The sequence below is a fragment of the Harpia harpyja genome, chromosome 8 (genome assembly GCF_026419915.1).
Source record: "Harpia harpyja isolate bHarHar1 chromosome 8, bHarHar1 primary haplotype, whole genome shotgun sequence".
In the NCBI taxonomy this organism is placed as follows: domain Eukaryota; kingdom Metazoa; phylum Chordata; class Aves; order Accipitriformes; family Accipitridae; genus Harpia; species Harpia harpyja.
The window spans coordinates 42,726,245-42,742,651 of record NC_068947.1 but is presented as its reverse complement, the minus strand read 5'-3'; the positions used below and the strand labels follow the sequence as shown (position 1 = coordinate 42,742,651).

The following is a 16,407-nucleotide window of genomic DNA, read 5'->3' as shown; positions in this document are numbered from 1 at the left end:
GCTTTGGCTCATATTTGCAGATCCTGGTGTTTAAAGGTATTCAGGTGCCTAAGGGAGCAGGAAGCACCTTGTGGATTTCCTAATTGTCATAAAAATATGGCCCAAGTCCCCGATGATTTACTAGCAATTCCTTTAGCAATGTTGTAACTGGCAGCATAGATTACACTCATGCTTAATCCTTCGTGTTAGATAATGTTGCAATGAGTATCAGCACAAACGACAAGAATCTATACACATGTAGGTATCTTCTGAATTAACACCTTTAACTTAACAGTCTCCAGCTAAACTAACAGAACTAGATTTACAGAAATAGAAGGCTGGAGGTTGCATTCAATAGTTGCCTTATAATTCAAGGGCAGTTTCAACAACAGAAGGCTTCCACTCTGCAGATTGTCCTTCTGAATGCTGAGCCAAAACAGCATGCACGGTTTCATTGACATTGTATTAACTATGCACCAAGACTAAAGCTTATTCACGATTAACAACGGATTAAATTACCAGGAGTGTTGAGCACTGCTCTATCCAACAGTATTCTCTGGTATTCTTGCTAGAAATTTGCTTTCAAAGTAACTATTTTATGTATCTGTTGTAAATGGGAAATGTTATTTCAGTTTAACAAAAACTCTGTTATGATGCACAACCATTATTAATGGATTACACTTTTAATCCACTTTGTCATATAAATAGAAAATGTATGGTTTTATAGGATTAAGCATTTATCAAAGATTTTTTTAATTATTATTAGTGCTTTTCAAACACTGAGTTATTTTCTACAGATTTTTTTTTTTTTTTTACTAGTAAGTGTTGTAACTTCTTCAAAATAAATGTTTATTTTGGACTTTAAAGCCAGGCATTTGCTGCTTTCCCAACAGATCAGTGACTCACTCATACTCCCATTAACTTCAATGGGAAGGGGAGCATGGCTCAAGAAAATAATCTGTAAAAAACCAAATCTATATTCTGTCAACCCAATAGACATTAAAGGAATTTATTACAAATCTCAGAATTTAAGACAGTTGAAATGAAATAGCATATAAAGATGTCTTTAATAATTATCTTGACAATTTCTAATCACATTTAAATTCCTGTAAAGTTATCAAAACATTGAGTAATCTGAGCTTGAGATGTTTTCTATTTACTCAGATTTCAAAGAGCTCCTTTCAAGTGAAAGGTAGAAACAGCTTTGAAGAGAAATGACAAAGGAGTGAGGGAAACCCTAAACAAATCGTACTTCTGATTTAAGTATTATGTCCTTAATGTAATCTTCCGCATTTCTCATATTTCTTACAGACTTTAAACAACACATTCAGTATTGATCTGAGAGCAAAATAGTCATCGAATAATTTTTCTGAATACTATCTTAAGCATAAATTGTAAAATGACTCTGTATGTTTTGCCTGTTTGAAATGTAAGCTCTATAGTTCACCTTTTAGGCTCTGCACCATGCCACTGGAAATTATTTGCAACATTCACAGACTTCCTTATCCCCGCTTCCACTGACAGAAAATACATACTGTTCATTATTTTGATGCAAATGAAGGAACAGTTATTCACCTGCTTTAAAACCAAGGTTCTTGGGCATTATTTAATTCCCTAAACCAGCAAACCATGTATTTGTATTTATACAAATTGATCTCGCCATTGCCATGTTTAAAACAAAACACATACTAAGAGCACCAGTGAATTCTGGCCTATAAGCCCCTTCCTCTTCTACGTTTGTTTGCATTCAGGTAGTTTTTAGAGGTTGACTCTTCTGTCTTTTCTCCCAGCCACAACCCTACCAGCTTCAACAGGCTTGCCCGTATCAATAAAGAAGGCAGGATTAGGCCCTTAATTTGTAATGGAGCCCAAGTTGTTGCAAAACCAGCACGTACTATTAAAAGCACTAGAAGTTAAAAAACGCAGTAGGAATACAACTTCGAACTGGATTAGGTGGTCATCTCAATGCAATTCTATACAACGCCTCTCAAGGTTTTGAGGGGATCTCCAGGCTCTACAGCAATAAAAATACTAAATATCCCTACTAATGAGTATTCTACTGCTTTTAAACATGCAAGAAAAAAAAATACTGAATGGAAAATATTAATCGGCCTCAATATGAAGACAAAAAGATTATTGATCTTAAAAGTAGTATTTTTTTGGAATCTGCTCAGTAATACGACTGCGAAGAGAAATCTGCTGAGGAAACAAAGGATGACGGAGCTCTGCTGAGCAGTAAACATAGAAAGTAAATTATTTTAAAAATAGATTGCACAGCATAGCTTACACAGTAAGAAAGATAATACTAACAATGATGTGGAAGAACTGAAGGATGTCTTGAATTGAAGACAATGCTTTCGACTTAAAGTTCGAAAAGTGAAATATCCTTACCCCACTTTACAGAAAACAAGCGCAGTACATGAGGTAAAAAATACACAGGCTGTGTTATTCCAAACCTACTCTGTATCATGGTAATGTTTAGGCGTTGTTAGCTGTTAGTCATCATGAAAATTGTTTTGAGAATAGCAAATATATTTGCAGAACTGACTGGTTAAGCTTGCCTTTGATTTCCAGGAGTTTTGGGGAAGTTCCCGTCTAAGAGATCCCGTCATCACATGGTAAAGCAAGATAAAGCACTTGACACTTTGGATTTCACTACTCGAAAGTCCCTCTGGAGAGACCACATGATGTGCATTATTTGTATTTTTAGATTTTGGGCATCAGGCTTACTTCATATGACAGCGTGGGCTACATGTTCACCCTGTACTGTTAGCCGAGAAACTTGCTGCGTGACTTCAGGGTGCTCATTTCCCTCTCTGAAACAGCACTGCTTACTCAGACCGAAACAGGAGGAGAATAAAGCACTGTGCATGAAAGCACCCTTTCCGGACTACATTACTCGGACAAGGCATCTTCCTGACCTGTAGGGCAGCCGACTTCCAGAAGTGCCGAATGATCCCTCCTTTGCCCTTCAGCGCATTTCTTCATGCAACGAAGAGCGTTGCGAGCTCCCTTCCCTTCCCTTTACCCAATCCCCTTGCTAAATTAGTTAAATCAGATTAATCTGATTGTTATTATCTTTGATTCTTTTTTTTTTTTTTTTCATTTTGACCGGGGAGAGGATAACACAGGACCCACCGCGTTTCTAAGCACACAACCGCATTATTAGTACTTCTCTTTTTTAGCTTTCGGTGTGAAATACTGGCATCCAACACGCACCCCGAGCGCACAACCACAACAGCAGCCCGCGCCCCGAGCAGATGCACAGGAGCGGAGGGCGAAGCGGGCTCGGCTCGCCCCGCATGCCCGCCAGCCCCGCCGCCCGGGCCCCCCCTCCTCTCCGCGGCCCCTCGCTTTCACGGCGCCGCCCGTCGCCCAGCGCAGCCCCGGGGCCGCCGCGCACCCCCCGGCCAGGCGGGGGGCCGCGTTCCCGGCGGCAAGGGCGGCTCGCAGCCCGGCGGGGCGGCGGCTCGGGCTGCCCGCGGGGCTTCCCCCGCCCCGCTGCCTGCGCGCCGTGTGGCGGGACGGCGGGGGCGGAGGCACCGGGGGGGGGGGCCGGGCCAGCGCCGCCGCCGCCGCGGCTCGGCTCCGCCTTTCCCGCCGCAGCTCTCAGTCCTGGAGCGCCGCTCGGCTGCCAGAGGGAAGCCGCCACCTGCTCCGGTGCGGAGTCGCTCCTCAGCTGCGCGCCGAGAAGGGAGAGCAGCCGCCCCGCCGCCCTGCGCCCGGGAAGTTACCGCTCCTCCCGCCGCCGGGGGACAGCCGCCGCCGCCGCCTCCCGGCCTCGGAGGGGGAGAAGTCGCCGCCCCGCTCCGCCGCGAGAGGGGAAGAGCCGCCGCGGGCGCGCCGCCCCGCTCCGCCGCCGCCGCCTCCCGGTCCCGCCGCGGGCAGGCGGGATGATGGAGCCCCCCGCCGCCGCCGCCGCCGCCCGCGCCTCCTGCCGCCGCCGCCGCCCGCTGCCGCCGGCCCTGCTCTGCCTCCTGCTCGCAGCCCTCTGCCCGCGGCCAGGTGAGCGAACGAGCGAGCGCCCGCCCGCGGGAAGGGGCGACCGCGCCGTCCCGACCGCGCGTAACTTGGCGGAGCGAAGGCCGGGGCCGCAGGTGGCGGTCCCCGCCCGCGGCTCGCTGCTGCCGGCGGGGCCGCCCGCCCGCCCGCCCGCGCCCCCTTGGCCGGAGCGCCCCGACACCTACCGCGGGGTCTCTGCGGCGGAGGTCGTTCCCGGCCGTTGGTGCCCTCCGCATCCCGTTTCGCCTCGGCGGGGAGCGGCCGGGGGCCGGTCCCCTCCTGCCCCCGCCGCCGGCCCCCGGGGAAGGCGGCCGGTGGGGCGGGCTGACGCCGCGTCTCCTGAGGGAGAGGCAGGAGCTGCCCCGGCCGTGAGGGGGGCTGAGAGGCGGCGGGAGGTGGCGGTCTCGCCTTTCCCCGTGAGAAGCGCCGGTGGGGTCCCTCCGGGGCGTTGTCACCGGCCGGCCGCCGGGCGCTGCCCCCCGCGGGAGGGCGAGCCGAGGCTCGGCGCGGCGCCCGTTTCGCTTCCAGGCTGAGCGGCACGTCTCCGCAGCGAGCCGCCTCCAACTTCGGCGGGTCAGCCGCTTCTCCCCTCCCCGCCTTCAGGGCCGCCCGCCGCCGTGCCGGGCTGCCCGCGGGGCCGACGGCTGCCCGCCGCTTTCGCGCTGCTGGGGGAGCGGCGCTGGCCGGGGGCCGGTGGGTGCCCGGGGAGCGCCGTCGGTGTGATGCCGCCCGTCAGCCGGCCGGGTGCGGGCGGGGAGCGGCCCCGCTGTCGGCCTCCCCGTGCGCGGGCAGCCCGGGTCCCGCGCGCGGTGGCAGCGCTGCGTGGGGTGAGGCTGCTCCGGCGGATCGGGTTCGCGTGGGTAACTTCTGTCCCCCCCTCCCCCGCTCCGCGAGAGCGCTCTCGAGGCGTTAGGGAAGCGGGAAGGCGCCGGGAGTGCTAAATACCCTAATTGTTCTGGGAATATCTTGGCCATGAGGTGTTTGTAGGCTTTATTTTGTAAATATTGAGCGTGAAAGTGAAGTCTGAGGGAAAAGCTGTGAAGTGAGGAGTTCTGCATTCAACGCGGAAACCGTCTCATTATTCTTGTAGAAAGAGCGTCAGCCTGTGGTAACATTCTGTATTGCTTTAAGAAACGGCTTTGCCTCTCTGTGCCTGCCTTTGCTACAGCGAAGGGTTTTGCAGAAGTGTTGGGAGTTGGTGGCTTGTCATTCCTGGCCTCTGCCTTGTTATTACGTGCTCTCCGGTTAACCATTTACAGGCAGCGTGTTCTCATCGAAAGGCAAGATAAGAGCAGACCTTTTTCACTAGATGTATTTATGCTTGTTTTGTACAAGCTCTAGTTAAGTAGAAAATGAGCTACAGCAAGAAAGTAAGGCTGCCGAAGCTTTAATTTCAATTAGAATAGTAAAAAAGCTCCGAACAGAACCAAAAGCAAAATTGGAACCATAAGCAATATGTCAGGCTGTTCTGCTAGGCTTTTGCTTTGGCAAATACAATGTATAATCGCTGCAGGACATTAAAAAAATACCAGTCTCGGCGGCAGAGCTTGCAAAGAATACTGGTTCCTGTGATATAGCAGAAGTCTTCAGGAAAGATTGTTCATTTTATGAAACCTTGAAGGCATGGGGAGTATCCGGAGAGATAAGCACCTCACCTTCTAAGAAGCAAGGCTTGGCCCCCGTGGGGAGATTTATCCCAGTAAATACAAAATGATCTCGCTGATAGTGTGTGACTCTCTACGTTTTCCCATTGAAGAAAACGTGAAACCATAAAATATTTTATCTCAAGGGTTGTGTTGATGGAGGTGGATGAAAAGATGGGACTTGACCACCTATGATCTAAATAGGTTGGAGGTAAAACCATGTACCTAGTTCCTTCTGCTCTTCATTTCTTCCTTGCCCCCTCAAGGAGAAGCTGAGGCTAACTGTGTAAGCAAATACATATGGGGAGAAACCAGCCTCACCTCAGCTTAGAAATTTTCCCTGCGCTGCTGAAAATGCCTGAAAACCTAATATAAGATTTAAACCTCTAGTTCTCTGTTTATTCTGAGGAATATAAAAGATACTTAAATCTAAAAATATCTGTTAAAAGGTGTTGAGATTACTGTAGACCTCACATTTTTTTCTCCTTGCTATCTCAGCTATTTTAGATGATAGCTAATTTGCTATCATCTACAACAAATTCTGGATATATTACTCTATCATGGTGCTTGGCTTTTGGGAATTCCATTTCAGGCTTGCGTATGGAAAGCAATAGATAAGCTATTAAAAGCATATTAAAAGTTGGTGGGCATCAGGTATAGATATATCCAGCAATATTCAAGCTGACTGGGGATCCTTATGAGAAATTTTCAGTTTCTTTCTTCACAGAATAAGCTGACCAGGGAGATATCCATTTAAAAAAAAAAAAAAAAAGAAAAGGAGGGGGTCCAAGTCTGCATTTGGTACTAGGAGACTAACTCTAGGTCAGACTAAATGAGAATACCAATTAAAATCTCGTACTTTTCTTGAGGAAATGACTGTATGTGAAGAGAAAGTCAGCTCTTAATCAGGAGCTTAATCATGACCTTTGTAAAGCTTCCCCCTCCCCCTGCTTTCTGGTAAATTGTAACTATGAAGCTCAGTCTCTCATACTATGTTTTATTACTGAAGACTTGTTACACATCGCTATATTGCGTAAGGGTAATGAGACTGTAATGTGTAGTCTTGTCATTCACATGACACTGTGTTCTCACTCCTGACTACATTCTTTTGCCTGGTATATCTCGTGTGACATTCATCTAGGGAAACTGGCTTTCTCTATTAAGATCTGAAGTTCACATGGGTTTTCTGAAACTCTAGTCAGGAAACATCTGCACCATGTATATATGTTTCGATATGCTATGTGTCTGTAGTCTAGTACACAGGTGTAGCAAAGCCAGACTCATTTTTAAGTGAGCTATAAGTTGTTAAATCGTTTGCTTTGGGAAGTGTCTGATATGTTTAAAAAAATTTTTTTTTTTTCCCCTTTTGGTGTGAATATGCTGGAAAAGTCTCTCAACATAAATTATTTTTCTTCTTGTGCTCTCCCCTCCTCTGCTGGGTTTCTAGCACTTCTCATAAGGCAGAGGGCAACAACAGAAAACATCCAGGTCGGTAAATCTCTGAAATTTCAGCCCATTGATTTTTACTGGAGAATATATATGTTATGTTCATGAAATAAATACCTCTGTCGTAAGTCATATTTAATTCCAAGATATCTTATTTCCACTTTCCAACCTGTGTAAGAGTAATACCCTTCCTTACAGTACCATCCATTCTCCTTCCTGAAAGTAACCTAGGATGCTAATGTGCAATCCCAGGCTAAATAGTTTCAGCTGTCTTGGTAGTAGAAGTTAAGCTATTCATGGGCTTATTTCCAGCAGAAAGTTTTGGGGAGCAGAATCTCTACATATTTATGCAAGGTGACACATGAAGGGGAAAATAAAGAAAATAACAGTAAGTGTTTTACATAATGCAGATTACAACTGTGTGACCAGGATAAACCTATCTTCTCTATTTTCTTCAAAATATCCTACTTCTGTAGTGTGGCTTATAGTCTTAAGCTGTAAGAGTGCTCACTGCAGATTTCCATGATGTCATATCTGATTACATATGGTGCAGAAGGACCTCATATAAAAACAATATTACTGTACTGGCAATAGCTTTAATGTGTTGGCTGGTCATATCTCATCACAGCATCATGGGCTTTTTGTAGGTTCCTACCACAGGGACTTTCTGGAGCATATTTTTTGTTGAAGTGGTTTTGGACTGGTTGAGTGAAACAAAAATGCATTGCTGAATAGGAAACCAGCTACGGAGGAGCTGAGCCTACCTGTATGTACTTTGAGCCTATTAACACTTGAGATACTGAATACACGAACTTTACAGTAGCTATAATTTATCATTGGATCTCCTAACACTAGATGATCAATATTCAGTTTCCCCTTTTTGTGACCTGCACTACATGACTATAAGCATGATGGTCACAGATAAGCTGGCTCAAGGTCTGGTCTGCAGTACTTGTTGCATGGCTGTTTCACGTGTGGGAGGTTTGTGTTTTTTTGTTTTTTGGGTTTTTTTTTTTTATACTACCATGCTGATTGTGGAAACTTTTTTCACATCACTAGTAGTATGGTTGTTTTAGTATGGTCTTGTTTAGTTCTGTAAACTCTGAGACAGGGCTAGACTTTACGTATTGGTTTTTGAGAGATACTGCCGTATCTAAAACCCATAATCTTCAGGCTCTCTGTTCAGGGCTCCTCAAGGTTCCTCTGGGTTGGCTAGTGTATAGCTTTTTCCTCTGGTAATATAATCATTTTTTATTAGAAAATGCGTGTAAACTGCAAGGCCATGCTTGTAAGAGAATTGAGGACCTGTTGCAATGTGGTGATTTCTCTTGAGTTCCTCTGCTTTCAAGAAAAATAGTTACGCTTCCATGCACTGATGCTCAAATGAGAGACTCTTCAAGAACTGTAAATGCTGTAGGATGATAATTAGAATTGACTCGAGCAGAACGTGATTTTTCCAGGAAAAACTGAATATTAACAACTCCCCTTGATTGGAAATTGTTAAGCATTATCTTCCCTGAAGACAAGGCTTTGACCTACATGTTCTTTATCTTGGTATCTTTTCTTTAATAAGAACAGGATGAATACTAAAGGAGGCTGTACATTCCTGTCTTTAATATGCTTGAAAATGAATCTCATCTTACAGAGAGGAGATAGCAGTACAATTAGTATGCTGACAATCCACTACCGGCAGCGATCGGATCAGGTTTCTTCCTTTTTTCTCTTCTGGTTTTGTTTTGGTTTTCTTCTTCCCCAATGTGTTTTATTGAGGATGGCTTGAATTGCAGTTTGTCCCACACCAGCAGATGTTAATCTATTGCTCCAAAGTGGCAGCTTTTTTGAGGAATACCTGCCTAGCTTAAGATTAAATTGCTTTTCTTATCATGCATATAGGTCTCCAGAAAGGCAAATAAGTATTTACTTATTAGAACAACTGCTGTTTCTACTGAACTGGTATTTTTGTTGTTGATAAGAAATATGCCTCTTCTGGGAGGTAAAAAAGAGAGAAAGTGATAAAACAGTGGAGAGAGCACTCCTGCAGCTTTAGGGTATGATTTTTAGAGGTTATCAGGGGTTAGAACAGTTCTGTAACGTTTGGTTAGAAAGCATTTGAAGTGCTTTCAATAGCAATGGAAATACTAAGCTGTTCCCTTGATAACAAGCAAAAAGTGCATTCCATGATTTAATGAGTGTTTCAGCAGTCTATATATCCATATTATCTGTTTTCAATTAAGTTGTACTATGTATAATTAACCCCTTATTGAGAAGAAAAACTTCAAATGCTTGAACCTCATTTGTGCATTGCATTTTGTGCTGTCACAGCCCCTTCTGTAGCACCTTCTGCCATTGTTAAACATGGGTATTGGTCACAGCTATTTTGCTCCTAAGGGAAAGCGCTCAAACATCAGTCAAATTTTAAACATCTCCTCAGGTCTCATGGACAGCAGAAGTCCCCAGGGCTGAAGCCCTGGCAGGTTGGTGACACTTTGGCATGTGTGAGAAGCTCTGTGTGGTGGCTGTCCCCTTCCCTTGGCTAGCTCTCTCATACAGTGTACCTGGTGGGTGCATCCCAGCTGCCTGGGCTGGAAAGTTTTGGGTTTAAAACAGAACATTGATTCTGACCGTAGCTGGCATCTCTTAAACTTGAAGAGATATTGGCAGCTAATTCAATAGAGGGAGCTCCGCTACCTTACTGCTAGAAGCAGCGCATCTCTGCTTTTCCCAGACTTCTGGCTTCAGCTTGAAAGTTATGTTAAAAGTCTTTTCTTTCTTCTCAGTGTTCTGTGGTGCCAGGCTTTGTTTCTGAAAGCATCTTACTTTCATCACAAGCTTCCTGTTGCATGAAGGAGAAGGAAGGACAAATCTGAATCACGTAATAGGCAAAGCCAAAAAGATGACTCAGTTAGAGATACTTCTCTTCTGCAGCAAGGCATTGTGCGTGTTTTAAATGGATACGTTGCAGAATCAGGTTTTGAAATGACCTTTCCTTGCCGGGGCGGGGGGAGGTGGCTTCATGGAGAAACTCAAAAAGAATTAGAGTAAAAAGAGGGTACTTTCCAGGGATGAAATGGGCCAAGAGTGGTGTTGCATGAAATAGGGTACAAACAGGATAAGGGAATGATTGCACTAGATAGACTGTAGTGGCAAGAGAAAGGCAGAATGTTTCCAATAAGATGTATTAAGTAGGACCTTTATTTAACAAAAGCGATTCTTCCAGTAAGTTCTTCTAGGATCATAAAGGAAAACTGGAATATGTATGCTGTTCTGTAAACAGAGTCTGGATTCTGGGCTATTGTAAAAGCAAGCCAGCTTAAGTATGTGCTTGTATGCTTTTAACTCATTCTGTGTCTCTAATACGGAAACAGGTACATACAGAAAGCCGATAACTGTTCCGCAAACCTAGGACTTTATATTTTAATTGCATCATTTTCTGTTTAAAATATTATTTCTCATCAGACTATTTTGACACTAATTATGAAGCCCCATTAAGGACCAGCCCCTTCTTAAATAAGTAAATAAATAAATCCTTTAAATTGAGTCGCCTTCAAGTAAACTTGTAATGAACTCGGCATTATTGTTCAATCAGATTAATCCTGCACAAATGCCCTTTATCATTTGACTTGTTGCAGAAGTTGCATATTTTTTCCGAATTTTTCAATTTAACTCAAGAAAATAACCATAGATATTGGATAACAAAACAGATGTAGCTTATATACAGCTACATTTAAATGTGGCATTTGATACGACTGACTGACGTATTTCAGGTCTTTGTTGGTTTTTTTTTAATGTGACTTTTGGGGGTTTTCTTTAGAAAGTGGAACAACTTATTTTTCAAGAACTCGCTGTGGAGTTGAGTGAATTTATCATGCTGGCCAGGAAGAATTGCTAAGGCTCGTATTTTAGAAAGACGAGAGGGTTGATGCAGTTCATGTGTGAGGTGGAATGGTAAATGTTCACATAAGGCTCTAACTGGGTAGCTTACGGAGAATACCTGGGCTTAAAAATGGACAGTTGAATGCAAGTGTGACGTTTTAATGTTATTTGTGAGATGTGGTTCTTTAATTGCAGTTTCTGAATTATTTTGCTGTTGATTATCTAGAGTATTAGCCTAGGTATTACTCCATTTTGGTGTGGAATTTTGTTTCATGAAATGTAGAAACCAGCATGCATTTAGCTAAGTGAGTTCTGTGACTCATCTAGAAAAAGTCGTGTGTGTTTGTTGGCTTATTCTAGTTGTTTTGGAGAGCGGAGATGAACTTAATGGCCTACATCTACAAAGCCATACATGGAAGAGAAAAAGAAGGATGAAGAATGGAATATTTAGGGAGGATTTGGGGAACTTCAGTGTAGCTGTTTAACTTCAGAAGAGAGAAGGATTCTGAATAGATGCCTTCATTCCTGATACTGCACATCAAGTTGTATAACAAGTGCTTTCATATAGAGAAGATGATAGGGTAAGTATTATCTTAAAATTCACTCATTGACACAGCATTATGGGATTTGCTTTCTCAAATTAGGGAAGTTGAAAGTTTCTGACATTGCCAACAAAGTCATGTGCTGACAACTGGTGACGTAAATCAAGAAAACATTTGCATCTTATACTTGACAGCTTGAAAGGTTAGCAAGGGGATAATTTTTCCAACTTTAATTCATGACTGAGATTTTTGTCAAGTCTGTTTAACGTTACTCCTCAGTTCTCAAACTACTGCACAACTTACTGCTAATCTTGCACCCTATCTACACACAGAAGCAATAAAGAAGTCAGTATTACGAATATCCCACCAGCTTCCGTTTATGAGTGAATTACATTTCTTACTATTGTGTTTCTGCACAGACAAGAGTGCAGACAGTTCTACTGTTTAAAACAGTCACCAATATATAAGGAAATAATGACAGTGACTTCGTGTTGCATAAATTTACATTTTGCATCTTTGTCATCAATATAAGTGCATTTTTTGGATAAATATTTAAAACTTCCAGAAAATGTTTTGCTCTAGTAGTTTAGCTCTTGACATGGCTTCTGTAACAGGGCTTTGCCTTTTGGAGGGGTAACTGTTCCACAGTTCAGTTTGACCTTGCTCATCGCACTACTGTTGAATGATGCAACAGGTTCTGTCTTAGCTTTGAAGTTTAAGTCTTTAGTATAACCTTTACCCTAAAGGTTTAACCCCAGTTAACGTGTGGTGCCCCACAGCAGCAAATTCCTAAGCGTCTACGTGAATCTCTGATGTCGGAGTGGGGCTTCTGAAATTTTACCTGCAGGTTTGTCAAGGGTCAGGTTCTGGTATTTCATCCAGACTCAGTTGTATCTGCAGGTCATTTCTTGTCGTTGCTTATCACTTTCTCAAGTACCCTGCAGTGTTAAATCCAAAACTTCTGCACAGCTTCTGGGGGTGGCAGGGGGAGGACTCTAAAGCTTTTGAGATAGTGGAAAATAAGTGGCACATTGCAAGGGTGATAACCATGGATGTAGAAGCAGCAGGTTAACCATTTTTTAATTTAGATTCGCAGAATTTGTTTGGCATCTTCGATGCATCTTAACATGGTGTATGCCTGCTTTGTTAGAAAGAAAGTTCTTTCCTTATCTCAAAAGAGCCATAAGCCCTTGGTGTCTGCAGCCACAAGGAAGCCGCTATAGGACCAGGGAAGGCAAACTTTCTGGCCTATGCATCCAAATGTTGGTATATCAGAGGGCCATAAGAGATGTATTATGTCTGCCTGAGAGCCAAAGGGATAGCAGTGGGGGGAATGAGTTGTGTTTTTTCAGAGGTCTTGTCATGGGAGTGGGGGTGTAGCTGGGTGTTGGGGCATGCTGGCAGCGTTAGGCTCTGCAGAGCCTGCTGGCTGTCATCATCCCGCAGACGGGGGGGACTTGGAGCACCGCTCCAGCCACCGTGGCAGCGTGGCTTGGTGAGGGCAGCTTTGGAGTTACTCTTGGACAGCATGCAACTCAAGAGCCAGAGCTCAGAAACTCTCTGTGATGGTGGTCACCTATAGTGTCCGTGGTGGCTGCTTCCTTTCCACTACATAAGAGGGGAAGGGAAGGGTCTGTATTCTTCCCAAGCATGAGAAATTCCCTCCTTTTGCTGGGGGCATGCTTACCCTCTGAACTGCTGCACAGAGGTATCTGCTTACTTTAGGGGCATCCCATTTTTTCTCCTGCTCTGAATGGTGTGCAAAGCACTCTGTGGGTCCCTTTTTAATCATGAGGTCCATCTTGCAAGTACAGCAGCGATAAGGAAGGATGGACTTCAGCATATTCGGTATGCTCACGATCTTTGCCTCTCTTTCCATTGCATCAGTGGCACAGGGCATAGAGGAATGAATAACGCAGTGTTTCTTTAATGAATGCTGAATGGCTGAGTGAGCTGCCAGAAGCTTTATCCAGAAAGAAGCAGGGTGTTGTGAGGGGCGATATCCGCACCCGGAGGAGGAGAAGCAGGTGAATCGTTTTTAGCTGGAATTCACGGTCCAGTTTTATTAGATGTGGGAGTAGTTTTGAAGACTGAAGTTGATGGTTCAGCTCAAAAGCTTGTTAATTTTTCTGGGCGGAAGTAGTGCTTTTCAACTGTTTCTTGAAGTGAATTATTGTTAGAGTTCTATATATGGTTACTTCTGAGGGCCATGTATAAGCTTCACTTTTGGAAGTTTTGTGTAAGTACATATAGAAACCTAGCCCTCTTGGTATGGTGGGGTGCTTTTTCTTGGGGTGTGGATTCTAATTCACAAAAGCCTTATAAATAGCTTGCTTTTTCTTGCTTTTTGAGTGTTTGCTAGTGTTCCTTCGAGGTGTCATCATCTGTAAACAGCAATGATTGTTCTGAGAAGCTTTTCATGTAAGCATGAAAGAGCTGAGCATGCCGGGGACCATGACTTCTTGTGAGGAGGCTCTCTTCATGCAATAGAATAAATATTTGTTACTTTTTTGGACATACTCTACAGCACAGATTTTTTTTCATAACCACAGAAGGAGGTTGGTGTCTCATAGTCTGCAAGTTCTGTGACAGAGTGTGGTAAACTCTGCATAAAACTTGAGGGACCCTGTTAATTGAAAATGGTAATAGAAGCTTTAAGGGGAGTATTGCAATGAAAATCTTTATTTTCATGCTAAACATTTTTGTAAAGTCTCCATGGAGGTTTTTGGTGGGGTTTTTGGTGGTTTTGTTGTTTTGGTTTTTTCTTTTCTTTCTTTAAAGGTGAACCATTACTCCATCTTTAGGAAAGGAGGGAAAGATAGGTACTAGGAAAAAAAAAGTTTCATCCAGGCTTGTGTTAATTCCAGGTGTGAGATTAAGGCCTAAATCTTCCATCTGCTAATAAAATGCTCAGCTTGGCAGTTTTGCATTATCTTCCTCAATGGCAACTTTAAAGGAAAAAAAACCCACAAAGTTTCTTTGATTCCCTCTGCTCAGGGAAGAGTGAGGACTGGATGTGGGTTGAGGGTTGGTTTTTTTGTTTGTTTGTTTGGTTGGTTTGGGTTTTTTTTTAAATATTATTTAATGAAAGAGGAAAGTGATCAATGGTCTCTGGAGTAAGTGGCACTGTATGCCAGGCTTTTCTAACAGTGATGTTTGTAGACAGAAGGGAACTGTTGTGAATTGGGACTGAGAGTGACTTGGGAGAGCCGCTTTTTCCTTGGACGTGTCAGCATTCCCAAGCTGTTAAGCCACCCTGGAAGTACTACAGCATGCATTTCATTTAAGAGGATTTGAATGAATCATAGAATCATAGAATCGTTTAGGTTGGAAAAGGCCTTTAAGATCGAGTCCAACCGTCATCCCAACACCACCATGCCCACTAAACCATGATGTGAAGTGCCTCGTCTACGCGTTTTTTTGAACACCTCCAGGGATGGTGACACCACCGCTTCCCTGGGCAGCCTCTTCCAATGCCTGACAATGCCAAGTGGTCTGACCTAAACTCTGGTACTCCAGTGGTGAAAAAAATGATTTGAGTTTTATGTTTCTTGTGGCATTTGCTTGAGCTACACATCAAACAGTGAACGCTTTGCAGCCTTTGGCTGCTTGGTAGTACTTTAGTTGCAACTGCAAGGCTAGAAAATTTTGTATGGGCTACTCCTGCAATGGATGCGCATCCTTGGTAGTTGCTATTGCCAGCGTGCTGATAGTGAGTCTGCAATGCTTAACCTTGTGCGAACTATATTTGCAGATGTACCAGATGAATTGTATGTTAAAGAGCTCTCCCTGTGTCAGGGGTAGCCAAACTTTGCCCTGCAAGGCTCAGAGGGTGGGAATTACCGTGTGACCTGAACCTGAACAGCACATGTCCAGGTCAGAAAGCTCAGGGAGGTCCAGATCCCGCCAGGACTTGGAGCAGGAGCTGTGTTTCCTCCGAGACAGTATTTCTTCCCTCTGTTGCAGGAAAGGACTAGGCTGAGTGTTTAGCGACTCTCAAGGCAGCCTGGCAGTGTCAGCCAGCACCAGCAGCTACTGCTGCAGCTGAGGAACATCAGTGGCTGCATGATTTAGCCCTGGGACTGAGCCCTTGTGTGGGCTTTAACTGTGCCTTCCAGATACTGTGTTTTGTATATCGCAGGGTGTGATTTCTTCTACTGATGACACACCCAAGTGGAGGTTTAAAATTTTGTGAAGTGAGTTGGCTTGCAGATTCACACTGAAAAAGTTGCTGCTTTTCTGCCATGTTATTTGGAGGGGAGTCTGAACTTGTCTTTCCAAAATCATAGGAAAGGGGAAAAGATACAAAAATGGAATACTGAAATTCTTACCCACTGCTTTTTATTCTTTTTGCATCTGATGTTTAAGGAAAAAAAGCTTAAGATCTTCGGTTTAAAGAAAACAAAATAACATAATAGAGACATTTTTTATTTATAAACTGCACTTGAACATCAAAAGATACTTGGGAACATTTCAGGCTGAGAAATAGAAAATATTTTTTGCTAGCATATTGTTTGCTAAACTTCACTGTGTCATTGACTAGTGTATGTCTCTGATCTGTAGGTTTCAGAGAGCGAAGGCTTTAGAGGTAAGAACAATTAAGGAAAGCTAGAGTATTTAGAATTGCAAGAACAGCACTTTGAATCTTGATGGGGTGTATTAATGTGAAAAGGAAGATGGATTGGTTTTATACTTAAAAGTTCCATTTTCTCCCACTGCTCTGTAAGCAAATGTTTTGGCTGGAGCACATATGAACTAGCTGAAAGAGAAGTTTGCTGTCAGTAATCAATGATCGGGCCAAAGACACGGATCAGCACCTCTGCAGGGAGTGGCATACACAAATAAAAAAAGGCAAATAGCTTACTTCCAGCATGTTAAACCAGGTATATCCCTAAAGCCTGTGAAAAGAAATAATGTGGCAA

General features: G+C 43.9%; 1 protein-coding gene and 1 long non-coding RNA gene across 4 annotated transcripts in view; one reads left to right on the top strand and one right to left on the bottom strand.

Annotated features, from left to right (window-relative positions):
• The window catches only part of LOC128144933 (uncharacterized), a 95,787-nt gene extending 91,515 nt beyond the window's left edge, over nucleotides 1–4,272 (bottom strand). Inside the window, exon 1 of the long non-coding RNA XR_008236268.1 lies at nucleotides 4,167–4,272. This is a non-coding gene — a long non-coding RNA (uncharacterized LOC128144933). The remainder of the gene's footprint in view (nucleotides 1–4,166) is intronic.
• The window catches only part of ALCAM (activated leukocyte cell adhesion molecule), a 123,569-nt gene continuing 110,717 nt past the window's right edge, over nucleotides 3,556–16,407 (top strand). For 2 of the 3 annotated variants that reach the window (XM_052794382.1, XM_052794383.1), the window contains exon 1: nucleotides 3,556–3,984. In XM_052794382.1, the coding sequence (XP_052650342.1) occupies nucleotides 3,873–3,984 (112 nt within the window). In that variant the 5' untranslated portion in view covers nucleotides 3,556–3,872. The remainder of the gene's footprint in view (nucleotides 3,985–16,407) is intronic. The other variant, XM_052794384.1, reaches the window with a different exon arrangement.